This window comes from Acomys russatus, chromosome 24, assembly GCF_903995435.1.
Source record: "Acomys russatus chromosome 24, mAcoRus1.1, whole genome shotgun sequence".
Lineage (NCBI taxonomy): Eukaryota > Metazoa > Chordata > Mammalia > Rodentia > Muridae > Acomys > Acomys russatus.
In genome coordinates, this window is record NC_067160.1 from 16,909,625 (window position 1) to 16,927,015 (window position 17,391).

Below are 17,391 nucleotides of genomic sequence, written 5' to 3' on the forward strand. Positions count from 1 at the left end.
TTTTTGCCTGAAGCTAAGTTGAAGACTTTTGGATTAAAGGAGTTGGAATTGGTAGAGATTTCAAGACAACCTAATACTGACTGTGTTGCTTGGTTAATCGTGGTCATTCTTAGGGAGATCGATAATGATACAGGAAAAAACAAAATGTACAGTTTGAAGGGAAAAGGAGCACCTGGAAATGTAATGTTGGAGCCAAGTCCAGTGCTCAGGGGAATAGAAAGTTTAAAGTTTAAAGCCTGATGCTAAGTAGGGTGAAGGGAGTGGTGATCTCTGGGCAAAACCCCACCCAGCTAAGCTTCCAAATTGTGAAAAGGAATTAAAGGAGAGCTTTAGCAGTGAAGGAAAGCATCAAAACCAGAAAGCTGATGCCAATGTATTTGAAGGAGAGAGCCAAATTCTGGTAAGCAGTAGAGCTTGGCAGCTTTGACACATAATGGCTCTGGCTTTAGATCAAGGATACAAGAAAGGCATTGTGGAATCTCTCTGTAGCTAAGGAAAGCTGTTGGGGCCAGGCATGTGTCAGGGGTGTCCCTGCATGGAGGCCCCGAGAGGCCATTGTGTGAAGCTGTGAAGGTGAAGCCTGGATAGTGTTGGAGATCCCAAGATGTTGGAGATGCCAGAGTCATGGGATACCAGCTGAAGAAAGCTACTATCAGGGAGTGGAACTGTTAGGGTCCTGAAAGCACTGGAGAAAAGACTCCAGACTCAAATAGTATGCAAGCAACAAAGAGTGTTTATTCTGTAGAAATCCAGCATGCTGGAGTCACCACTTAGACAAAACGTCCACTCAGAGGCGAGCTCACAGGCTCTTTTTTTGTTTGTTTATTTGGAGCATTCACACTGAAAAAGTGCGGGCAAAGTTAGTCAGGGTCATGAGTTAACCATAAGACAAGAGATTTCCAGAAGGGCAGTACATCATCCTTAAGCAATTAGACCAGCAGTAAGCCAACCTTCAGCAATATTATCTTCCTTTGACCAAGTGGCTAGGCCATCCTTGAGTGTCTGCCCATTTTTTGTGGTATTCCCAGTAGCCAATGAGCTCATTTCTGAGGAATGGGGACTTAGGCCTGTTCTTAGCTAACAAGAAACTGAGGCCTGTCATGGAGTTGTCTTTGCTCCTAGATCAAGCCTTTTTGGGGCCTCAGGGTTCTGCAGGAGTCTCAAATAGAGGTCCCTCTGGGGCCCCATAGAGCCAACCCAAGAGAAAGACAGAAGTGTGCTGCAGTCAACAAAGCTGAAAGGAGTTGGAGATTGAAGAGCACTTAGACATAAGACACAAAGATGCAGAATTTGGAGTTTGCCTTGCTGGTTTTCAGTCTTGTTTTGGTCCAGTAGTTCCTTACTATGCTCCCTCTCCTCCCTCTTGGAATGGTAATATACATTCTGTGCCACTGTGTGTTGGAAGAATGGGATCTGGTTTTTTTTATTTTGGTTTAATTTTAACTTTACTTATTTTACATCCCAACTGCAGATTCCCCTCTATCCTCTCCTCCCAGTGCCTTTCCCCCACCTCCATCCACTCCCCTTCTATTTCTTCTCAGAAAAGGGAAGGCCCATGGATATCAACCAAGCATGACATATCAAATTGCAGCAAAACTAGGCACTTTCTCCTCTATGAAGGCTAAGCAAGGCAACACAGTATGGAGGAAGGGTCCCAAAGACAGACAACAGAGTCAGAGATAGCTCTTGCTCCCACTTTTAGGAGTCCTACAAGAAGATCAAACTACACAACTGTAATGTATGTGTGGAGGGCTTAGGTCAGGCCCGTGAAGGCTCCCTGGTTGATGGTTTAGTTTCTGTGAGCTCTTATGGTCTCAGGTTGGTTGATTCTGTGGGATTTTTTGTGGTGTCCTTGACCCCTCTGGTTTCTACAATCCTTCCTTCCCTTCTTCTGAGGGATCACCCAAGCTCTGCCTAATGTTTGGCTGTGTGTCTCCGCATCTGTTTCCATCAGTTGCTGGGTGAAGCCTCTCTGATAACAATTGGGCCAGGAATCTATGAATATAGTTAGGAATCATTTCATTGACTCTTTCTCTCTTTTTTGGTTGTGTGGTTCTATCCTGGGTCTCTGGGCTATGCAGCTTCTGGCTCCTGGCCGTCTGGGCGGTGTGAGGGGTGGGCTCCCTCACATAGCATGGGTCTCAAGCTGGACCAGCCATTGATTGGCCTGCTCTTTGACTTTGACTTTGCAGGGATTACAGTTAAAAGATTGCTGCTGTGAGTCTCAGAAAAGACTTTGAATTTTAAGCAGTCTTGAGACTGTGAAAGACTATGGGACTTTTGAACTCAGAACCTGGCTGCTCTGGCAAGAGATCACATCCAAAGACCTTCTAGGTCTGTGTGATCCAGATGGAATAAAGTCATGCCTTTAATCCCAGGAGACAGAGGCAAGCAGATCTATGAGTAAAAGGCCAGCCTGGTATAGAGCAAGTTTCAGGTTTAAAAAAAAAAAGCATAGACATGGTATGCACCATTAATTCCAGCACTCAGGAGACAGAGGCTTGCAGATCTCCGAGTTCCAGTCAGGGCTATTCAGGCAGCTCAATTTAGTCAGGGAGTTGAGAGGAGGGCAGTGGAGTTGAGTTTGTGGGTTCATGGCAGTTCAGTTCATGGAATTCAGAGGCAGTTTTACTGGGAGAGTTTTACAGAGAGGTTAAAAGAGAGAACAAGCCAGACACAGGCGAAGGCAGGACGAGCCAGAGAATGAGAAGAAGCCAGAAGACTAGAACAGATTGCTAGAGTTTGAGGCCAAGCAGAGCAATTCAGTTAGAAACGGAGAGAGAATCCAGATGGAATCAGTCAACTCGGACAGTCAACTTCAACTCAGCTGTTCTGTTTGAACCAGAACAGCTGAGTTGAACCAGGAAGCCAGAGCTCAGAAAGAACTAGAACGGGCCAGTGCAGTGGTGTGCATGTGTAATCCCAGCACTCAGGAAGCTGAGGCAGGTAGATTGCTGTGAGTTTGAGACCAGCCTCGTCTACAGAGAGAGTCCAGGACAGTCAAGGCTACACAGAGAAACCCTGTCTCAAAAAACAAACCAAAACAAACAAACAAAAACAACAAAACAAACAAACAAAACCTAGAAAGGGCAAGTTTATAAAGCAGTAATTCTCAGAGGCTGAAAACATTCTAGGCCTAGGCCTAGGTTAGCAGAAGGAGGCAGTAAGCCTGGGAGACAAGAATTAAATCAGGCGAATTAAAAGTTACTTTTTACATGTGGGGGTCAGGGAGAGGAATGTGGTGCTTTGAATAAGAATGGCTCCCATAGGCTAAAATACATGACTGCTTAGTTACCAGGGAGTTGCACTATCTGAAAGGATTAAGAGGATTAGGAGGTGTGGCTTTGTTGGAGTAAGAGTCACTAGGGATGGGCTTCCAGACTTCAAAAGCTCATGCCAATCGCAGGATCTCTCTGCCTAAGGATCATGATGTAGCTCTCAGCTAGAGCTACAGCACCTGCCTGTATACCTGCCATGCTGACAACGAACTAAACCTCTGAAACTGTAAGCAAGCCCCTAATAAATGCTTCCTTTTATAAGGGTTGCCATGGTCACGGTGTCTCTTCACAGCAACAGAACACTGGCTAACACTGTAAGCTTTAACAAATACAGAAGCACAAAAGTAATTTCTCATATCTAAAATCAAGCCATAATGGAGTCAACCCAGAACCCAACCACAAGAGAAACTATACAAACACACGGCTTTGGCTAATCTTGAATGGTCAATGGGTTGCAGATCAGTATAAAAGGAAACAAACGTAATGAATTGGAGAATAAAAGAAAAATAGCTACAGAAAAATCAATGAAAGCAGCAACTGGTTTCCTGGCAAGATAAAGAAGACCAACAAAGCCTTAAGTAAGCAAACCATAAGACAGAGAAGGCCTATATAAATAGAGATGACAGGGTGGAGAGGTGGCTCAGCTACTAAGAATGCATACTGCTAGTCCAAAGGGCTGATGTTCTGTTATCAGTGCCACACGGGGCTGCTTAAACACATGTAGGTCCAGCTCCCAGGGATCTGATGCCCTCTTCTGGCTTCCTTGGGCATCTGCACTCACATTGCAGGAATTTACACAGATAGCACATACAGATTAATAAGAAGATAAATCCTCAGAAGAATATAAAAAGGGAGGTATTTTAATAGAGACCAGTGAAATCTATAGGCTTATTCAGGAATACTGTAAATATTTGGTGTTTGTTTGTTTGTTTTGTTTTGCTTTTTGAGACAGGGTATCTCTGTGTACCCTTGGTTTTCCTGGACTCTATTTGGAGACCGGGCTGGCCTGGAGCGCACTTTGATCTGTGTGCCTCTGCCTCCCCTGAGTGCTGAGATTAGAGGCGTGCACCACACCCAGCAAAAACTTGTATTCTAATTGAAAATATGTAAAAGAAACATATAAATTTCTAGACATGTGTGAATAATCAAAATTAAAATAGGATATAAAACTAAACAGATCTATAATGAAAAATAAACTTGAGGTGATAATATAGTATTTCCCAACAAAGGATTTCTGTCAGACTTTTAAAGAACTAACATCTCTCAAACTATTCCATGAAAAGGGAAGACATGCTACCAACTCAGTCTAAAAGTCTAGCATTAGCTTTGTGATAGCCACTCTAAGACCTTGTTTTGATATCAGATGCAGATAAGGAGGGACAGAGAGACGGCTCAGCAGGTGTAGGTACCTGCTGTCAAGTCTGAAGGCCCATGTTACATTGAGATCCCATACGGTAGGGAAGGGAGCCAACTCCTTCACTATGTTCTCTGACCTCCACACGCACACTGTGGCATGCATGGACACACATATACTAACACAGTGAAAAATAGATGTAATTTTAAAATGTCTTAATTAGCTAAGGATATAGCAAAAAGGGAAACTATGGACTGACTATTACCAAAATATAAAACTGGCTGGGCGTGGTGGCACACACCTGTAATCACACCACTCAGGAGGCAGAGACAGGCAGATTGATGTGAGTTCAAGGCCAGCCTGGTCTACATAGCAAGTCCAGGACAACCAAGGCTACACAGAGAATCTCTGTCTCAAACAAAACAAAACAAAACAAAACACCCCCTCAATAACAAAAACAAAAACAAAAACAAAAACAAAAACAACAACAAAAAAAAAAACCCAAAACAAAAACCCAAAACAACCAAAAAAGTAAAACAAAAACAAAAATATAAAACTAATATTTTCTATCTTACCAGATCATTATGATATGGACGGACCATCATTTTTCCCACGAGCATAGCCACAAAATACAATAAAACACTTCAAACTGAATTTAACAACACATTGAAAAGGTCATATACATACTGTGATTAACTTGGTTTTATTTCAAAGATACAAGGATGGCCAGGTGGTGGTGGTGCACGCCTTTAATCCCAGCATTTAGGAGGCAGAGGCAGGTGGATTGCTGTGAGTTCAAGGCCATCTTGGTCTACAAAGTGAGTCGAGAGTCCAGGACAGCCAAAGCTACACAGAGAAACCCTATCTCAAACAAACAAAAAACTCAACAAAACAAAACAAAACAAGGATGGTTCAGCATATCTGTACCCAGTATTATACCAAATGGTAAAAAAGAAAAAATTTAAGGTTTTCTGAAAATTAAAGGTAACAAAATCTACCCTCTCCACTCTGCCTCCATATAGTGCCTGAATTCTCAGCCATGGCAGTAAGAGAAAAGAAAAGTGATATAAATACAGCATGGAAATGTCAGATCTTCCCTATTTTCAGGTAATATCGGCTTCTATATTTTAATAAATTATAAAAATTCCACCTGAAAATTCTAAACACTTTCAGAAAATTATCAGATTCAAATCAGTAGGGTTTGTGTATGTGTGTGTGTGTGTGTGTGTGTGGTATGTGGGTGTGTGTGTTTTGGTTTTTGTTCGTTTTGTTTTGTTTTTTGAGACAGGTGATCTCTGTGTAGCTTTGGCTGTCCTGGACTCACTCTGTAGAGGCTGACCTCACATTTACAGAGATTGGCCTGCCTCTGCCTCACAAATGGTGGGATTATATGCGTGCCCCACCACATCCACTCAGTAGGGTTTTTTAATAGTAGGCTAATAACATGCTGAGAAGGAAATCAGAAAAGGTTCTATAAAACATTCACACATAAGTGGTGTGCAACCTTTATAAATAAATCCAACCAAGAAAAGGAAAGATCTGCACAATGAAAAAGTTTAAAATGCTGAAGAAGGCAGTAGAAAACAAAGACATGACATGTTCATAGATGGACAGAGTGAATGTTATGAAAATGACTATATTACTGAAAGCAATGTAGAGTCAATTAAATCTTTATTAAATTATAATGACATTCTCCACAGAAGTAGAAACAAACTTTAAACGTCATGTAGAGGGTGGTGGTGGCTCATACCTTTAATCCCAGCAGAGGCAGAGGCAGACAGATCTCTGTGAGTTCGAGGCAAGCCTGGTCTATAGAGAGAGTTCAGGAAAGCCAGGGCTACACAGAGAAATCCTGTCTCAAAAAAACAAACGAAAAACCATATAAAGATGGTTCAGAGGTTAAGAGCACTGTCTGCTCTTCCAAAGGTCCTGAGTTCAATTCCCAGCAACCACATGGTGGCTCACAACCATCTATAATGAGATCTGGTGCCCTCTTCTGCTGTGCAGGCACACATGCAGCAGAACACCATATACATAATAAATAAATAAACCTTAAGACTTATTCTTTGAAAAGAAAGTCATGGCCGGGCTTGGTGGCACACACCTTTAATTTCAGCACTCGGGAGGCAAAGGCAAGTGTACCTCTGTGAGTTCGAGGCCAGCCTGGTTTACAAAGTGAGTCCAGGACAGCTAAGGCTACACAGAGATTTATCACAAAAAACAAAACAAAGTCATGTAGAAACACACACACACACACACACACACATATACACACACACAGACCCCAAAACCTACAAATAGTTAAAAGTAATACTGGACAAAAGAGAATAATGCTAGAAGTATTATGTCACCTGATTTCAACAGAATGGCCTGTGTAATAGAAATAAAACAATGAAATAGAAATAGAGTCTGGGCACAGTTACAGACATCTGTAATTCCAGCACCAGGAAGCAGAGGCAGTTGGGTCTCTCTGTAAGTATGAGGACAGCCTGGTCTATATTGACAGTTCCAGGACAGCCAGGGCTACATACCTTGTCTAAAACAAACAAACACACAAACAAGCCTATACAGCTATAGTTACCTTTCTTTCAAAAAAGTGCAACAAAACAAAACAAAACAAAAACCCAATAAACATGTTGGAGAAGAAACAACCTATTCAAAACAGATACTGAGAAAATTGGAGTCCACCTGTAGAAAACTGAAGCTCCATCCTTATTTCTCACCCTGATTAAAAAAATCAATCCAAATGGACCAAAGATCTTGAGTAAAGCTTGAAACGTTGACACTAACAGGGGAAAGCAGGTGAAAATGCAGGCATAGGCAAGCACCTTCTGAACACGGCTCCAGTGGTGCAGGGAGTAACAGCAAGAACACTGACAAATAGGCTTCCATGGAATAAAGAGCCCCTGCATAACTCAAGCCTTCCTGCTACTCTTTCTATCGCCCCACTATGAAGAGGGGTGGCTCTCGAGATGTGCGGGTGAAGAATAGCCTGATGTGAGCAGCCTGTCTTGCCACCTGAGGCCATGGTAAAGTCCCAGCCAATGCTACCACTGAGGGCCTTGTCTGGATCCATGGCCACTGCTGCAGCAGGGGTCTGTGTCAATGTCCATGGCCCACGTTACAACCAAAGGCAATGAGTATGTCCGTGGTCTGGGCTGTCACCTTGGACCACGCAGATGTCCAAGGGCTGTACAAAACTGGCCTGCCTCTCACTGGCTACAGGACTCTGGTGGGCATGGGAGAACTGACTCCAGGGTCCTGAGAGCTTCAGAGCGTCTCCCTGCCCCTCAGCAGCTGCAGCACTCTTTCCCTTTCCCTTTTCTGGGCAGCACAATAGAGCTGGCCCTAGAGGCAGGGGCTCAGGAGAGCAGGAGAGCTGGCCCTGCCCTTTGATGGCTGCAGCATTGGGTGAGCTAGAAGGGGCAGTGCTGGAGAACTCACCCTGGTGGCGGGGTGCTAGCAGGCTGACCAACCCAGGGCTTGGAGTTGGCCCACCTCAACATCTACCCCATCTATGAACTGCTGGAGCATGTGAAGGGGCCAGTCCTGCAGATCCAAAGGCGCAGGATCTCCATGACACAGGGCAACAAGAGACTGAGAGGAGTTCTGGTGAGAATACTGTATTGATAGTGAAGCCAGTGGCTTCACACCAGACCAATGGTTCACTGCAATGAACATTTGCAAGGAAAGATGTGTAACACACTGTGATATACCACAGCTTCCAGTATGAGATGTTTTGTTGTTGTTGTTTTGGGGGGGAGGAGGAGCTGCAAGGGCAAAGGGCAGATACAAAAGGACAGGGAGATGAGTGGGATTAGGGTGCATGATATGAAACAATGAATTAACACAAAGCTTAAAAAAAAAAAAACCTAAAAATAGAACCCATGTTTTTGTTTTTGTTTTTGTTTTTTTCAAGACAGAGTTTCTCTGTGTAATAACCCTGGCTGTCTTAGACTCACTTTGTAGATCAGGCTGGCCTTGAACTCACAGAGATCTGCCTGCCTTTGTCTCCCAAGTTCTGGTACTAAAGGCATGTGCCACAACACCTGGCAAACTTCATGATGTTACTGTCCCAGTCTCAAGTATGTATGTACCTGAAAGAATCAAAACTACAATATAATAGAGAAACTTACCTATAAACCCATGTTTACGTGACACTATTCACAACAGCAAAATTAGTTGATTGGTCTAGGTATATAAGCTCAATGGCGTTTTATTCCACCACAAAGAAAAAAATCATGTCATCAAAGACTATCCTCTATAAGAAAATGGAAAAAACTGGAAATCACCATGTTAAGTGAAATAAGCAAAACTCAGCACAGAGAAACCCTGTCTTGAAAGACTAAAAACAAAACAAAACAAAACAAAACAAAACCTAAAAACTAAAAAATAAGAAATAGGCAAAAGTGAGAAAGACAAATACAACTTTTTCATTCACATACAGAACAGAGATTCTAGAGAGACAAGAAATTAGAGGGGGCTAGTTGAAGAGACAGGGAAAGGAGTATGATGGCTAATCTCAAAGGAAATTGAAAAGCCTCTCCTAATGGATGTTATAGATGAGAGTAAATGTTTTCTGTGTATGGTATGTGTGTGTACCCATGTGAATGTAGGTATGTAAACACATGTGAATTAATGGAAGCCAAAAGTCACTGCTGTTTTTCTTTCTTTTTTGGTTTTTGTTTTGTTTTTTCAAGACAGGGTTTCTCTGTGTAGCCTTGGGTGTCCTGGACTCGCTTTGTAGACCAAGCTGGCCTGGAACTCACAGCAATCTACCTGTCTCTGCCTCTTAAGTGCTGGGATTAAAGGCATACGCCACCACACCCGGATGCTGAGTGTTTTTCTTGACTCCATCACTTTGCACCGTTATTATTGTTTGTTTCTTTGAGACAGGGTTTTTCCATGTAGCCCTGGCTGTCCCAGAACTCACACTGTAGACCAGGCTGGCCTCGAACTCACAGAGATCCACCTGCCTCTGCCTCCAGAATGCTGGAATTAAAGCCACCACTTCCTGTTTCTGCATTTTATTTTTTGAGACTGGTTCTCACTCTCTCAAGTGGAGCTCACTGACTCTGCTGGGCTTGGTTGGCCATTGAGCTCCAAGGATCCACTAGTCTATGCTCCCCAGAGCTGCGGTTAGAGACGCATGCATACACATCAGCTTTCATGCACGTGCTTGGGTATCTAAACTTACGTTCCCATGCTTATGTGGCAGAATCCCATGATTATAAATGCAAGCCTCTTGGCCAAACAATCTGTGATAAATTAAGCCTTCCTGGTTTAGAAAAAGAAGGAATGAGGCCTCCTGCTAAGAGGCATGAATGACCCACCTTGGAAGAGTCTCCTCCAGCCAGCCTTTCATCTGACTAAAGAGCCAGCTAGGATCTTGAACCACTTTTATCTCAAGCCAGAAGCCATCTGGTCAACTGCTTGTGAACCCGACTTCAGATAGGTCATGTTTATTGTTCCAAGCCGTTAAGTTTATTTTGTCATTGCTGAGAGGATATCACTGTTGTCTGAATGGTCTCACATTTCTGAGCTCAAGTCGGTGTGTGTGTGTGGGTGTGTACCTCACAAGTAGCGGGAACTACAGGTGTACACCTCTGTATTTGGCTAAGCTGTTAAATTCTGAGGTATCTTGTGCGACAATAAAAAATTCATACTTAAAAACTACCAAAGCATAATCGAGAAAAACTATACAGCCTGAAGAGCTGAACTATAAATGATTGAGCTAGTGGTTAAAAACCTTTCAAAACAGAAAGGTCTGCTTCACTGGTGAAATCTACCAACAATTTTTTGTTTGTTTTTGGTTTTTGAGACAGGGTTTCTCTGTGTAGCCTTGGCTGTCCTGGACTCACTTTGTAGACCAGGCTGGCCTTGAACTCACAGAGATCTGCCTGCCTCTGCCTCCTGAGTGCTAGGACAAAAGCTGTGTACCACGGAGTCTGGTCACATTAGCTTTTTTTTCCTTTCCTTTTCTTTTCTTTTCTTTCTTTCTTTCTTTTTTTTTTTTTTTTTTTTGAGACAGGGTTTATATGTGTGTAGCCTTGGCTGTCCTGGATTCACTTTGTAAACCAGGCTGGTCTCGGAACTCGCAAAGATCCACTGGCCTGGGATTAAAGGCGTGCACCACCACAACTGGCTACCACATCAGCTATTTTCTGTTAACTACTGGATATATTTTTTGAAATAAGAGTAAAATAAAGTCTCTTTTTCCAGGAATAAGTTTAAAAAAATACAATCTATTAACTACCCTTAGTATAGACCATTGAGTTACACTTACCTCAGTTATGTATTGTTTTTCCGGGTCCATGACCACCTGGAAGGAAAGCTGTATGTTCCATGTTTGCAGTTAGGGGAGGCACTGACTAGGTTTTGGTTAGTGGTATTCAACAGAACTTTCTGGCACAACTGGCAAACAAGCTTAAGCAAAGGGTGACAACCTCGCTGCCCTGGTCCTTGCTGCCCAGAATGTTTGTTGTGAGGACTTGAGCTTGGATATCAACCTCAAGTCACGGCTGAGATTGACTGAGCAACACAGTGGCCTTGAACTATCTCCAAAGTCTTCAAAGAGGAAAAGCCCTCACACTTTTAAAGGTATTAACACTGGGGACTTAGCTTTATGTTGCTGAACTCAATCTCAAGTAATACAGATTTCAATGGTTGGCACATCACTCCTTTATTAGAAATTGTAAATGAGAAATTATCTCAACACCCGAAGACCAAACAACAACAGAAGACTCCATAGGCTCGAGCTTTTGAGACATTCTAGCAATAGTTCTGTGTAAGGTGTACCCTTTCCGGGGCATGGCAACATCGTTTTTCTTTAAAAGGGTTACTGGGCAGACATCATTTCCGCCATCACCTATATAAACAGTCCGTGTATATCTCACTCCCTTTCGTAACTGCTCATTTACAAATTCTACCAAAACTGCATTTTTGCAAAGATTCTTGGGACACCTGCTGCAGGAGTGAGTGTGGAAATTTCTCACTGTGAGTCGCCCATTGTTGTCAAAAGCTGCTGGGTTTGTGAACACACTGTCAAAGACACCGTGGAAATCAGCAGCTTCCAACACCCAGTCTACAAAGACTGAGTTGGAGTCTGAAATAATGATGCAGTCAAACGTGTCCTTGTTCACACTTAGAAATCCGAGAAGCTCCTTCATGCCTGAGGTGAAAGGGATCGCCGTCACTGCTCTTCTCATTTCATCTTCTTTCACCCCTTCATCTCTCAAATACTCAAAGACTCTGCCCATAAATTCTGTCCAAAACCCCTTCTGGTAAGAATCTTGCAGTTCAACAGGAAGCTTCTTCTCTGGAGCACACTGTACAATCCAGGTGTCACTGTTGTCATCTATGATCGTATTGTCAAAGTCAAACACCAACAAAACTTTCATGGTTCCAGGAACAGATCTGGGTTACCCTGGAAAGGAAGAAGTATTATTCCCTAAACACCTGTGTTTACATATCTACTATGCTCACTCAAAATCAGAAGGACATGTCACGCTGCTGAGAGCTAGGTGTGGCAGCACATGCCTGTGGTCTCAGCGCTCCAGAGGCTGGGGCGGGAGGAACAAGAGATTAAGGCTCACCTGGCTGTACCCTGAAAACGTATCTCTAGTGCCTTAAAGCTTGTTGAATACATCGATAGGTCTCTCTGTCATTTATTTGTGAGAAGAGTGGATTAGAAAAGGCCTCCCAATTATACCCTCTTTTCAATGTTATAACTAAATGACTCTTTTTTCTCTTTGTTTTTGTTTGTTTAAAAATGGCTGGTTCCCTGTGTGTATCCCTGCTGTCCTGGAACTCACTCTGTAGATTCGGCTGGCCACAAACTCAGAGATGCACCAGTCTCTGCCTCCTGGCAGCTGGGATGAAAGGTGTGCACCATCACACCCAGCTCTAAGTAGGTTAATTTTAACAAAAAGATACTTAAATAAAAATACTCATTAACCTTAAAGTACACGCTGGCCAAACCAAACTGTAATCAAACTGTAACTATTGTGAGATTTTAAAAATTCTATAAAATGAAGAACCCCCAAAAACAGGAAAAAGATACAGAAACAAATTAAAAATGGAAAACATGGTATGTAGCTAAGTATTTTCTGGCTTATTGAAAAAGCTAACTAGTAGTAAAGATAGAACAGACACACACAAGCCCTTCGTGTCTGTCAATTTATAGCAGTCGGGAACGTATAACCTAGAGGAATCTCCGACTATATTAATGTAACTGGCTTTTGATGTTATTGGTGAGGGGGCTTTTTTGAGACAGATCTCAGTCTGGAGCCAAACCTGGCCTTGAACCTGTGATCCTCCTGTTTAGCTACCTACATGCTGGGATTACAGGCATGAGCCAACATACCCAGCTGTTGTGTAAATTTGGACAGCACACTATATTCTGGTTTCTGGATCCTTGTATTTGTAAGTATCTAATCAAGGGATCACTGGCTTCCAGAGATTCAAGTAGGAAATTCACTTTCCCACACAAATAATTTAGTAAATAGCAGTGAGGCAAAACTGATGATCACCTAAGAACATTTTAGTTAGCTGGGTTGTGGCACTGCACGCCTTTAATCCCAGCACTTGGGAGGCAGGGGCAGGCAAATCTCTGTGAGTTCAAGGTCAGCCTGTTCTATAAAGTAAACATGCTTTATAGAAATTTCCCGTGTATGATTTTTAAACAGTTTTCTAGGGCTTGTACATAGCTCCTAGGTAGAAACTTGCCTAGCATGTGTGAGGCTTCAGTTTGATCTTTAGCACAATATTAAAACAAATTTTCCCCTAATGTAACTCATTGTTAGTTGAATAATGCCTCAAGCTTAGGTTTAATTCATCACAAATTACTGACATTTCTTAACTTTTTTTTTTTTTTTTTTTGGTGGGGGGGGGGGCTTTGGTTTTTTGAGGTAGGAGTTCCCTGTGTAGTCCTGGCTGTCCTGGAACTTACTCTGCATGCCAGACTGAAAGAGCATAAGGGCGAAGCAAACATACAGTTAAGACTGATCTAAGAGTATTTTGTCTCAGTTTAAGGTTTTTCCTGTCTTTTTAGTGTTTTTTATTTGTTTGCTTTGTTTTGTTTTTCAAGACAGGTTTCTCTGTGTGGCCTTGGCTGTCCTGGACTCTCTCTGTAGACCAGGCTGGCCTTGAACTTAGAGAGATCCACCTGCCTCTGCCTCCCAAGTGCTAGGATTAAAGGCTTGCGCCATTACGCTCAGCTTTTAAATATATTTTTTATTAAAACTATTTACCCAAACTGGTACTTTCAGTCCAATTAATCTTACTTTGGCACAGTTTAGCCCCACTGCAATCTTCAGTTTGCCAGCTGTTTTTAAATATCACTCCATTTCTGTATGCAGAGAAATTGCTCCGATGTATGGCAAAGGAATGGAGACTTCTTAACTCCTAAAATTAATACAAGTATTTTAAGGGCTTAAAACTTATGTTTTCTAACTTGGTTTCCTTTTCCTCGTACCAAAACAAAAACAAAAGAACAAACAAAACTATGTACTGGCAATGAAGAACAAAATTTGATTATACACATATACTTGAAATAAATACAAAAAATAGGACGTCAAATGAAAATATTTTATCTAGTTAATAAAATCATGTGATAAGCCAACTGGATGTTATTATTCTTCTTGTTAAAAGGGAAACACTTTATTTTATTATCAATAAATATTCAGATATTAGTGATATATTTAAAATAAAAATCTACAAAAATTAAGGAAGTGCACAGATTGACTTTTAACAGTGTGAATCTTTCTGGGAATTCTTTTACTAAAACTTGAAAATCAGACCAGGCACAGCTGATCACACCAGGAACCCCAGCACTCGGGAGGCCAGGGCCGACAATGCTGCAAGCCTGTGCCTAGCTTAGGTTACATGTGCATTGTGAAGAGGGACAGTGAGATGACTCAGGGGTTAAAAAACAAAAACAAAAACAAACAAACAAACAAACAAACAAGCCCTTGCCGAACAAGCCTGACAAGCCAAGTTTGATTCCTGCAAGCCACTGTTGAAGGAGAGAAACCCATGGTGGAAAGAGAGGATTCCTAAAAGCTGTCCTCTGACCGTAGTGTGCTGCTGCACTCATGCAACACAATAACACATTTTATTAAAAAACAAGGGCTGGAGAGATGGATCAAAGGTTAAGATCACCGATTGCTCTTCCAGAGGTCCTGAGTTCAATTTCCAGCAACCACATTGAGACTCACAACCATCTATAATGTGATATGACGCCCTCTTCTGGCCTGCAGGTGTACATGCAGGCACCATACTATATACATAATAATAAATAAATCCTTAAAAACAAACAACAACAACAACAACAACAACAACAAAACCCAAAAAACCTTATTCTCAGGGCTGGAGAGATGGCTACCTAGTTAAGAGTGCACATTGCTCTGGCAGAGCATCCAAGTTCAGCTCAGAACCCATGGCTGGTGGTGCAACTCCAGTTCCAGGGGATTTAATGCCTCTGGACTCCACGCCAAGCAGCACACTTGCACACACACACACACCCTAAATAAATAAATAAGTGGCTGGAGAGGTGGCTCAGCAGTTAAGAGCACAAACTGTTTTAGTAGAAGATCCACATTTGAATGGCTTATCACCAGCTGTAATTCCCCTCCAGGGAGATAACTGCTCCAGCCTCTTCAGGCACCTTCATTCATGTGCACACTCCCTCACACAAACACATACACACAACTAAACATAATAAACATTTCAAAAAGGTTTATGAAAAGTGGCAGGGTCTTAATGAGTGGTTTAATGGTCATTTGTAGTTTTTGTTTTTAAAAAGGTCTATGTATTAATTTAAATTCTGTTTCCAATTAGGGTATAGATACCACTTTCTTCCATTTACAACAACAAAAATCAGGGCTATGAAGCAAAAAAGGCAAACAGTTCTAGATCAACTTGTACGCAGACTGTAGGTGGGAGATGCACTCAGGAATCTGGAGCATGAGACCATGTCCAGGTAGACAATGACTGCCATGCGATATGAGGATTTTTAGTGAGAGGCAGGTTCACACTGCTGCTGCCCCAGCTGCTTCCAGGAAGTCTCTACAGTGAACATGTGAAAAAAGCCATGCCTAGCCAGGCGGTGGTGGCGCACGCCTGTAATCCCAGCACTCTGAGGCAGAGGCCGGCAGACTGTTGTGAGTTCGAGGACAGCTTGGCCTACAAAGTTAGCTCAGGACAGTCAAGGCTACACAGCAAAACCCTGTCTCAAAAAAATAAAAAAAAAAAAAAAAAAAAAAAAAAAAAAAGAAAAGAAAAGAAAAAAGACATGCATGTTGCCCCTTCAGTTCGCTCAGCTCAGAATTCCTGTCCTATAATGCAACAACCATCACATCGACATGACTTCTTGTCCACTCTGCATTACCTTGTGGGAAATTTCCTGCATTACCTTCAGGAAAATTAAGGCAAAATTTGTTGACGATGAAGCTAGCACTCCCTCACTAGGCCCATGATTCTCAAATAAACTATGCAAATGGCTGTTTGCCTGTAAAAACAGTAAAATCTCTGACCTTTTCTTAGTTCTTGTCATGTTTTAAGCTACGCTTCGAACTCACTAGTATATGTACAAAGTCCTGTCGATAGATATTATTACTTCCATACTTACCAGCATTATTATAGTGGAACGCCTGATAGAAAACCTATAGAGAACTAGCACAACTGTGTTAGAACTTTCAGTACTGAAAATCACACTTGCACTAGACCCGGTGGCGCATTCTTTTAATCCTGGCACTTGGGAGGCAGAGGCAGGCAGATCTCTATGAGTTCGCGGCCAGCCTGGTCTACAAAGCGAGTCCAGGACAGCCAGGCAGGACTACAAGAGAAACCCTGTCTGGAAAAACAAAACAAAACAAAACAAACAACAACAAAAACACACCAAAAAAAAAAAAAAAAAAAAAAAAAAAAAAAAAAAAAAAAAAAAGAAAGAAAGGAAATCGCACTTGCTTTCATTTTCAGAGACAAGAAATGTTGCTTAATTAATCAATAGTGCCAACTACTTACTAATGAAATCATTTGTACATCGAAGTGCCAGGAAAGCCTCTTTTGAGAGCAAGTGCCAGTCCACTTTAACATATTTTTGTTTCGTTACAGACTGGTTCCCAAGCACGCTAATTACAATTTATTTACCAAGCACTTTTATATTAAAGGTCTTATCGTGAATGTTCTGGGGACAACATTCAAGTTTTAATAGTCCTGTGTAACAACAATAAACAGGGTCTCATCTATTCCTGACCATGCCTCACGAACAAAATAACGTTAAAACAGCTTTTATGTCCCTTAATCCCTGGGGTTCTGGGGTCAAAAGGGCTCTGTCCTTCACCTCAGCCCGCGAGGAGCAGTGTAGGAGCTCGCACTCAGCCTGGGTCTCGACTCGCACACTGGTCGACTCCAAATTAGCGCAGCGTGTGGGGAAGGAGACAGCAGCCGGGAAGTAGCGAGGGCTCCTCACTGACCCGGTCCCGGTCGCAGCCAGCAGCCAGCAGCCAGCAGCGAACACCCGTCCCAGCATCCGCCGGTTGGTCTTCGTGCCTTACGAAAACCCGAGCGCCAGAGCTCGCCCGCAACTCCGCACCGCGCACGCGCACTTCCGTGCTTCAGGCTTCGGAAAAATTCGGTTACCGACTCGGCTCCTTCCTGGTTCCTGAACGACGACGAACGTCACTTCCGGCGTGGTTGCTAAACAACCAAACGGCTTAGTAACCATTCTGTTGCTGAAGTCGTCTTGGCAATATTCTT

At 42.5% G+C, this 17,391-nt stretch overlaps 1 protein-coding gene across 3 annotated transcripts; it reads right to left on the reverse strand.

Moving 5' to 3' along the window:
• Window positions 1-10,972: 10,972 nt before the first annotated feature.
• Phospho2 (phosphatase, orphan 2) lies at window positions 10,973-17,237 on the reverse strand. 3 transcript variants are annotated; one of them, XM_051166591.1, is made up of 2 exons: window positions 17,109-17,237; window positions 10,973-12,058 (listed from the first exon to the last, which is right to left on the reverse strand). In XM_051166591.1, the coding sequence occupies exon 2, from the start codon at window positions 12,030-12,032 to the stop codon at window positions 11,307-11,309; it is 726 nt and encodes a 241-aa protein (XP_051022548.1). In that variant the 5' UTR covers window positions 12,033-12,058; window positions 17,109-17,237; the 3' UTR covers window positions 10,973-11,306. The 3 variants fall into 3 exon arrangements, with proteins under 3 accessions (XP_051022548.1, XP_051022547.1, XP_051022549.1); XM_051166590.1 differs by having other exon boundaries at window positions 16,976-17,226; XM_051166592.1 differs by lacking the exon at window positions 17,109-17,237 and adding an exon at window positions 16,262-16,337.
• Window positions 17,238-17,391: the final 154 nt, after the last annotated feature.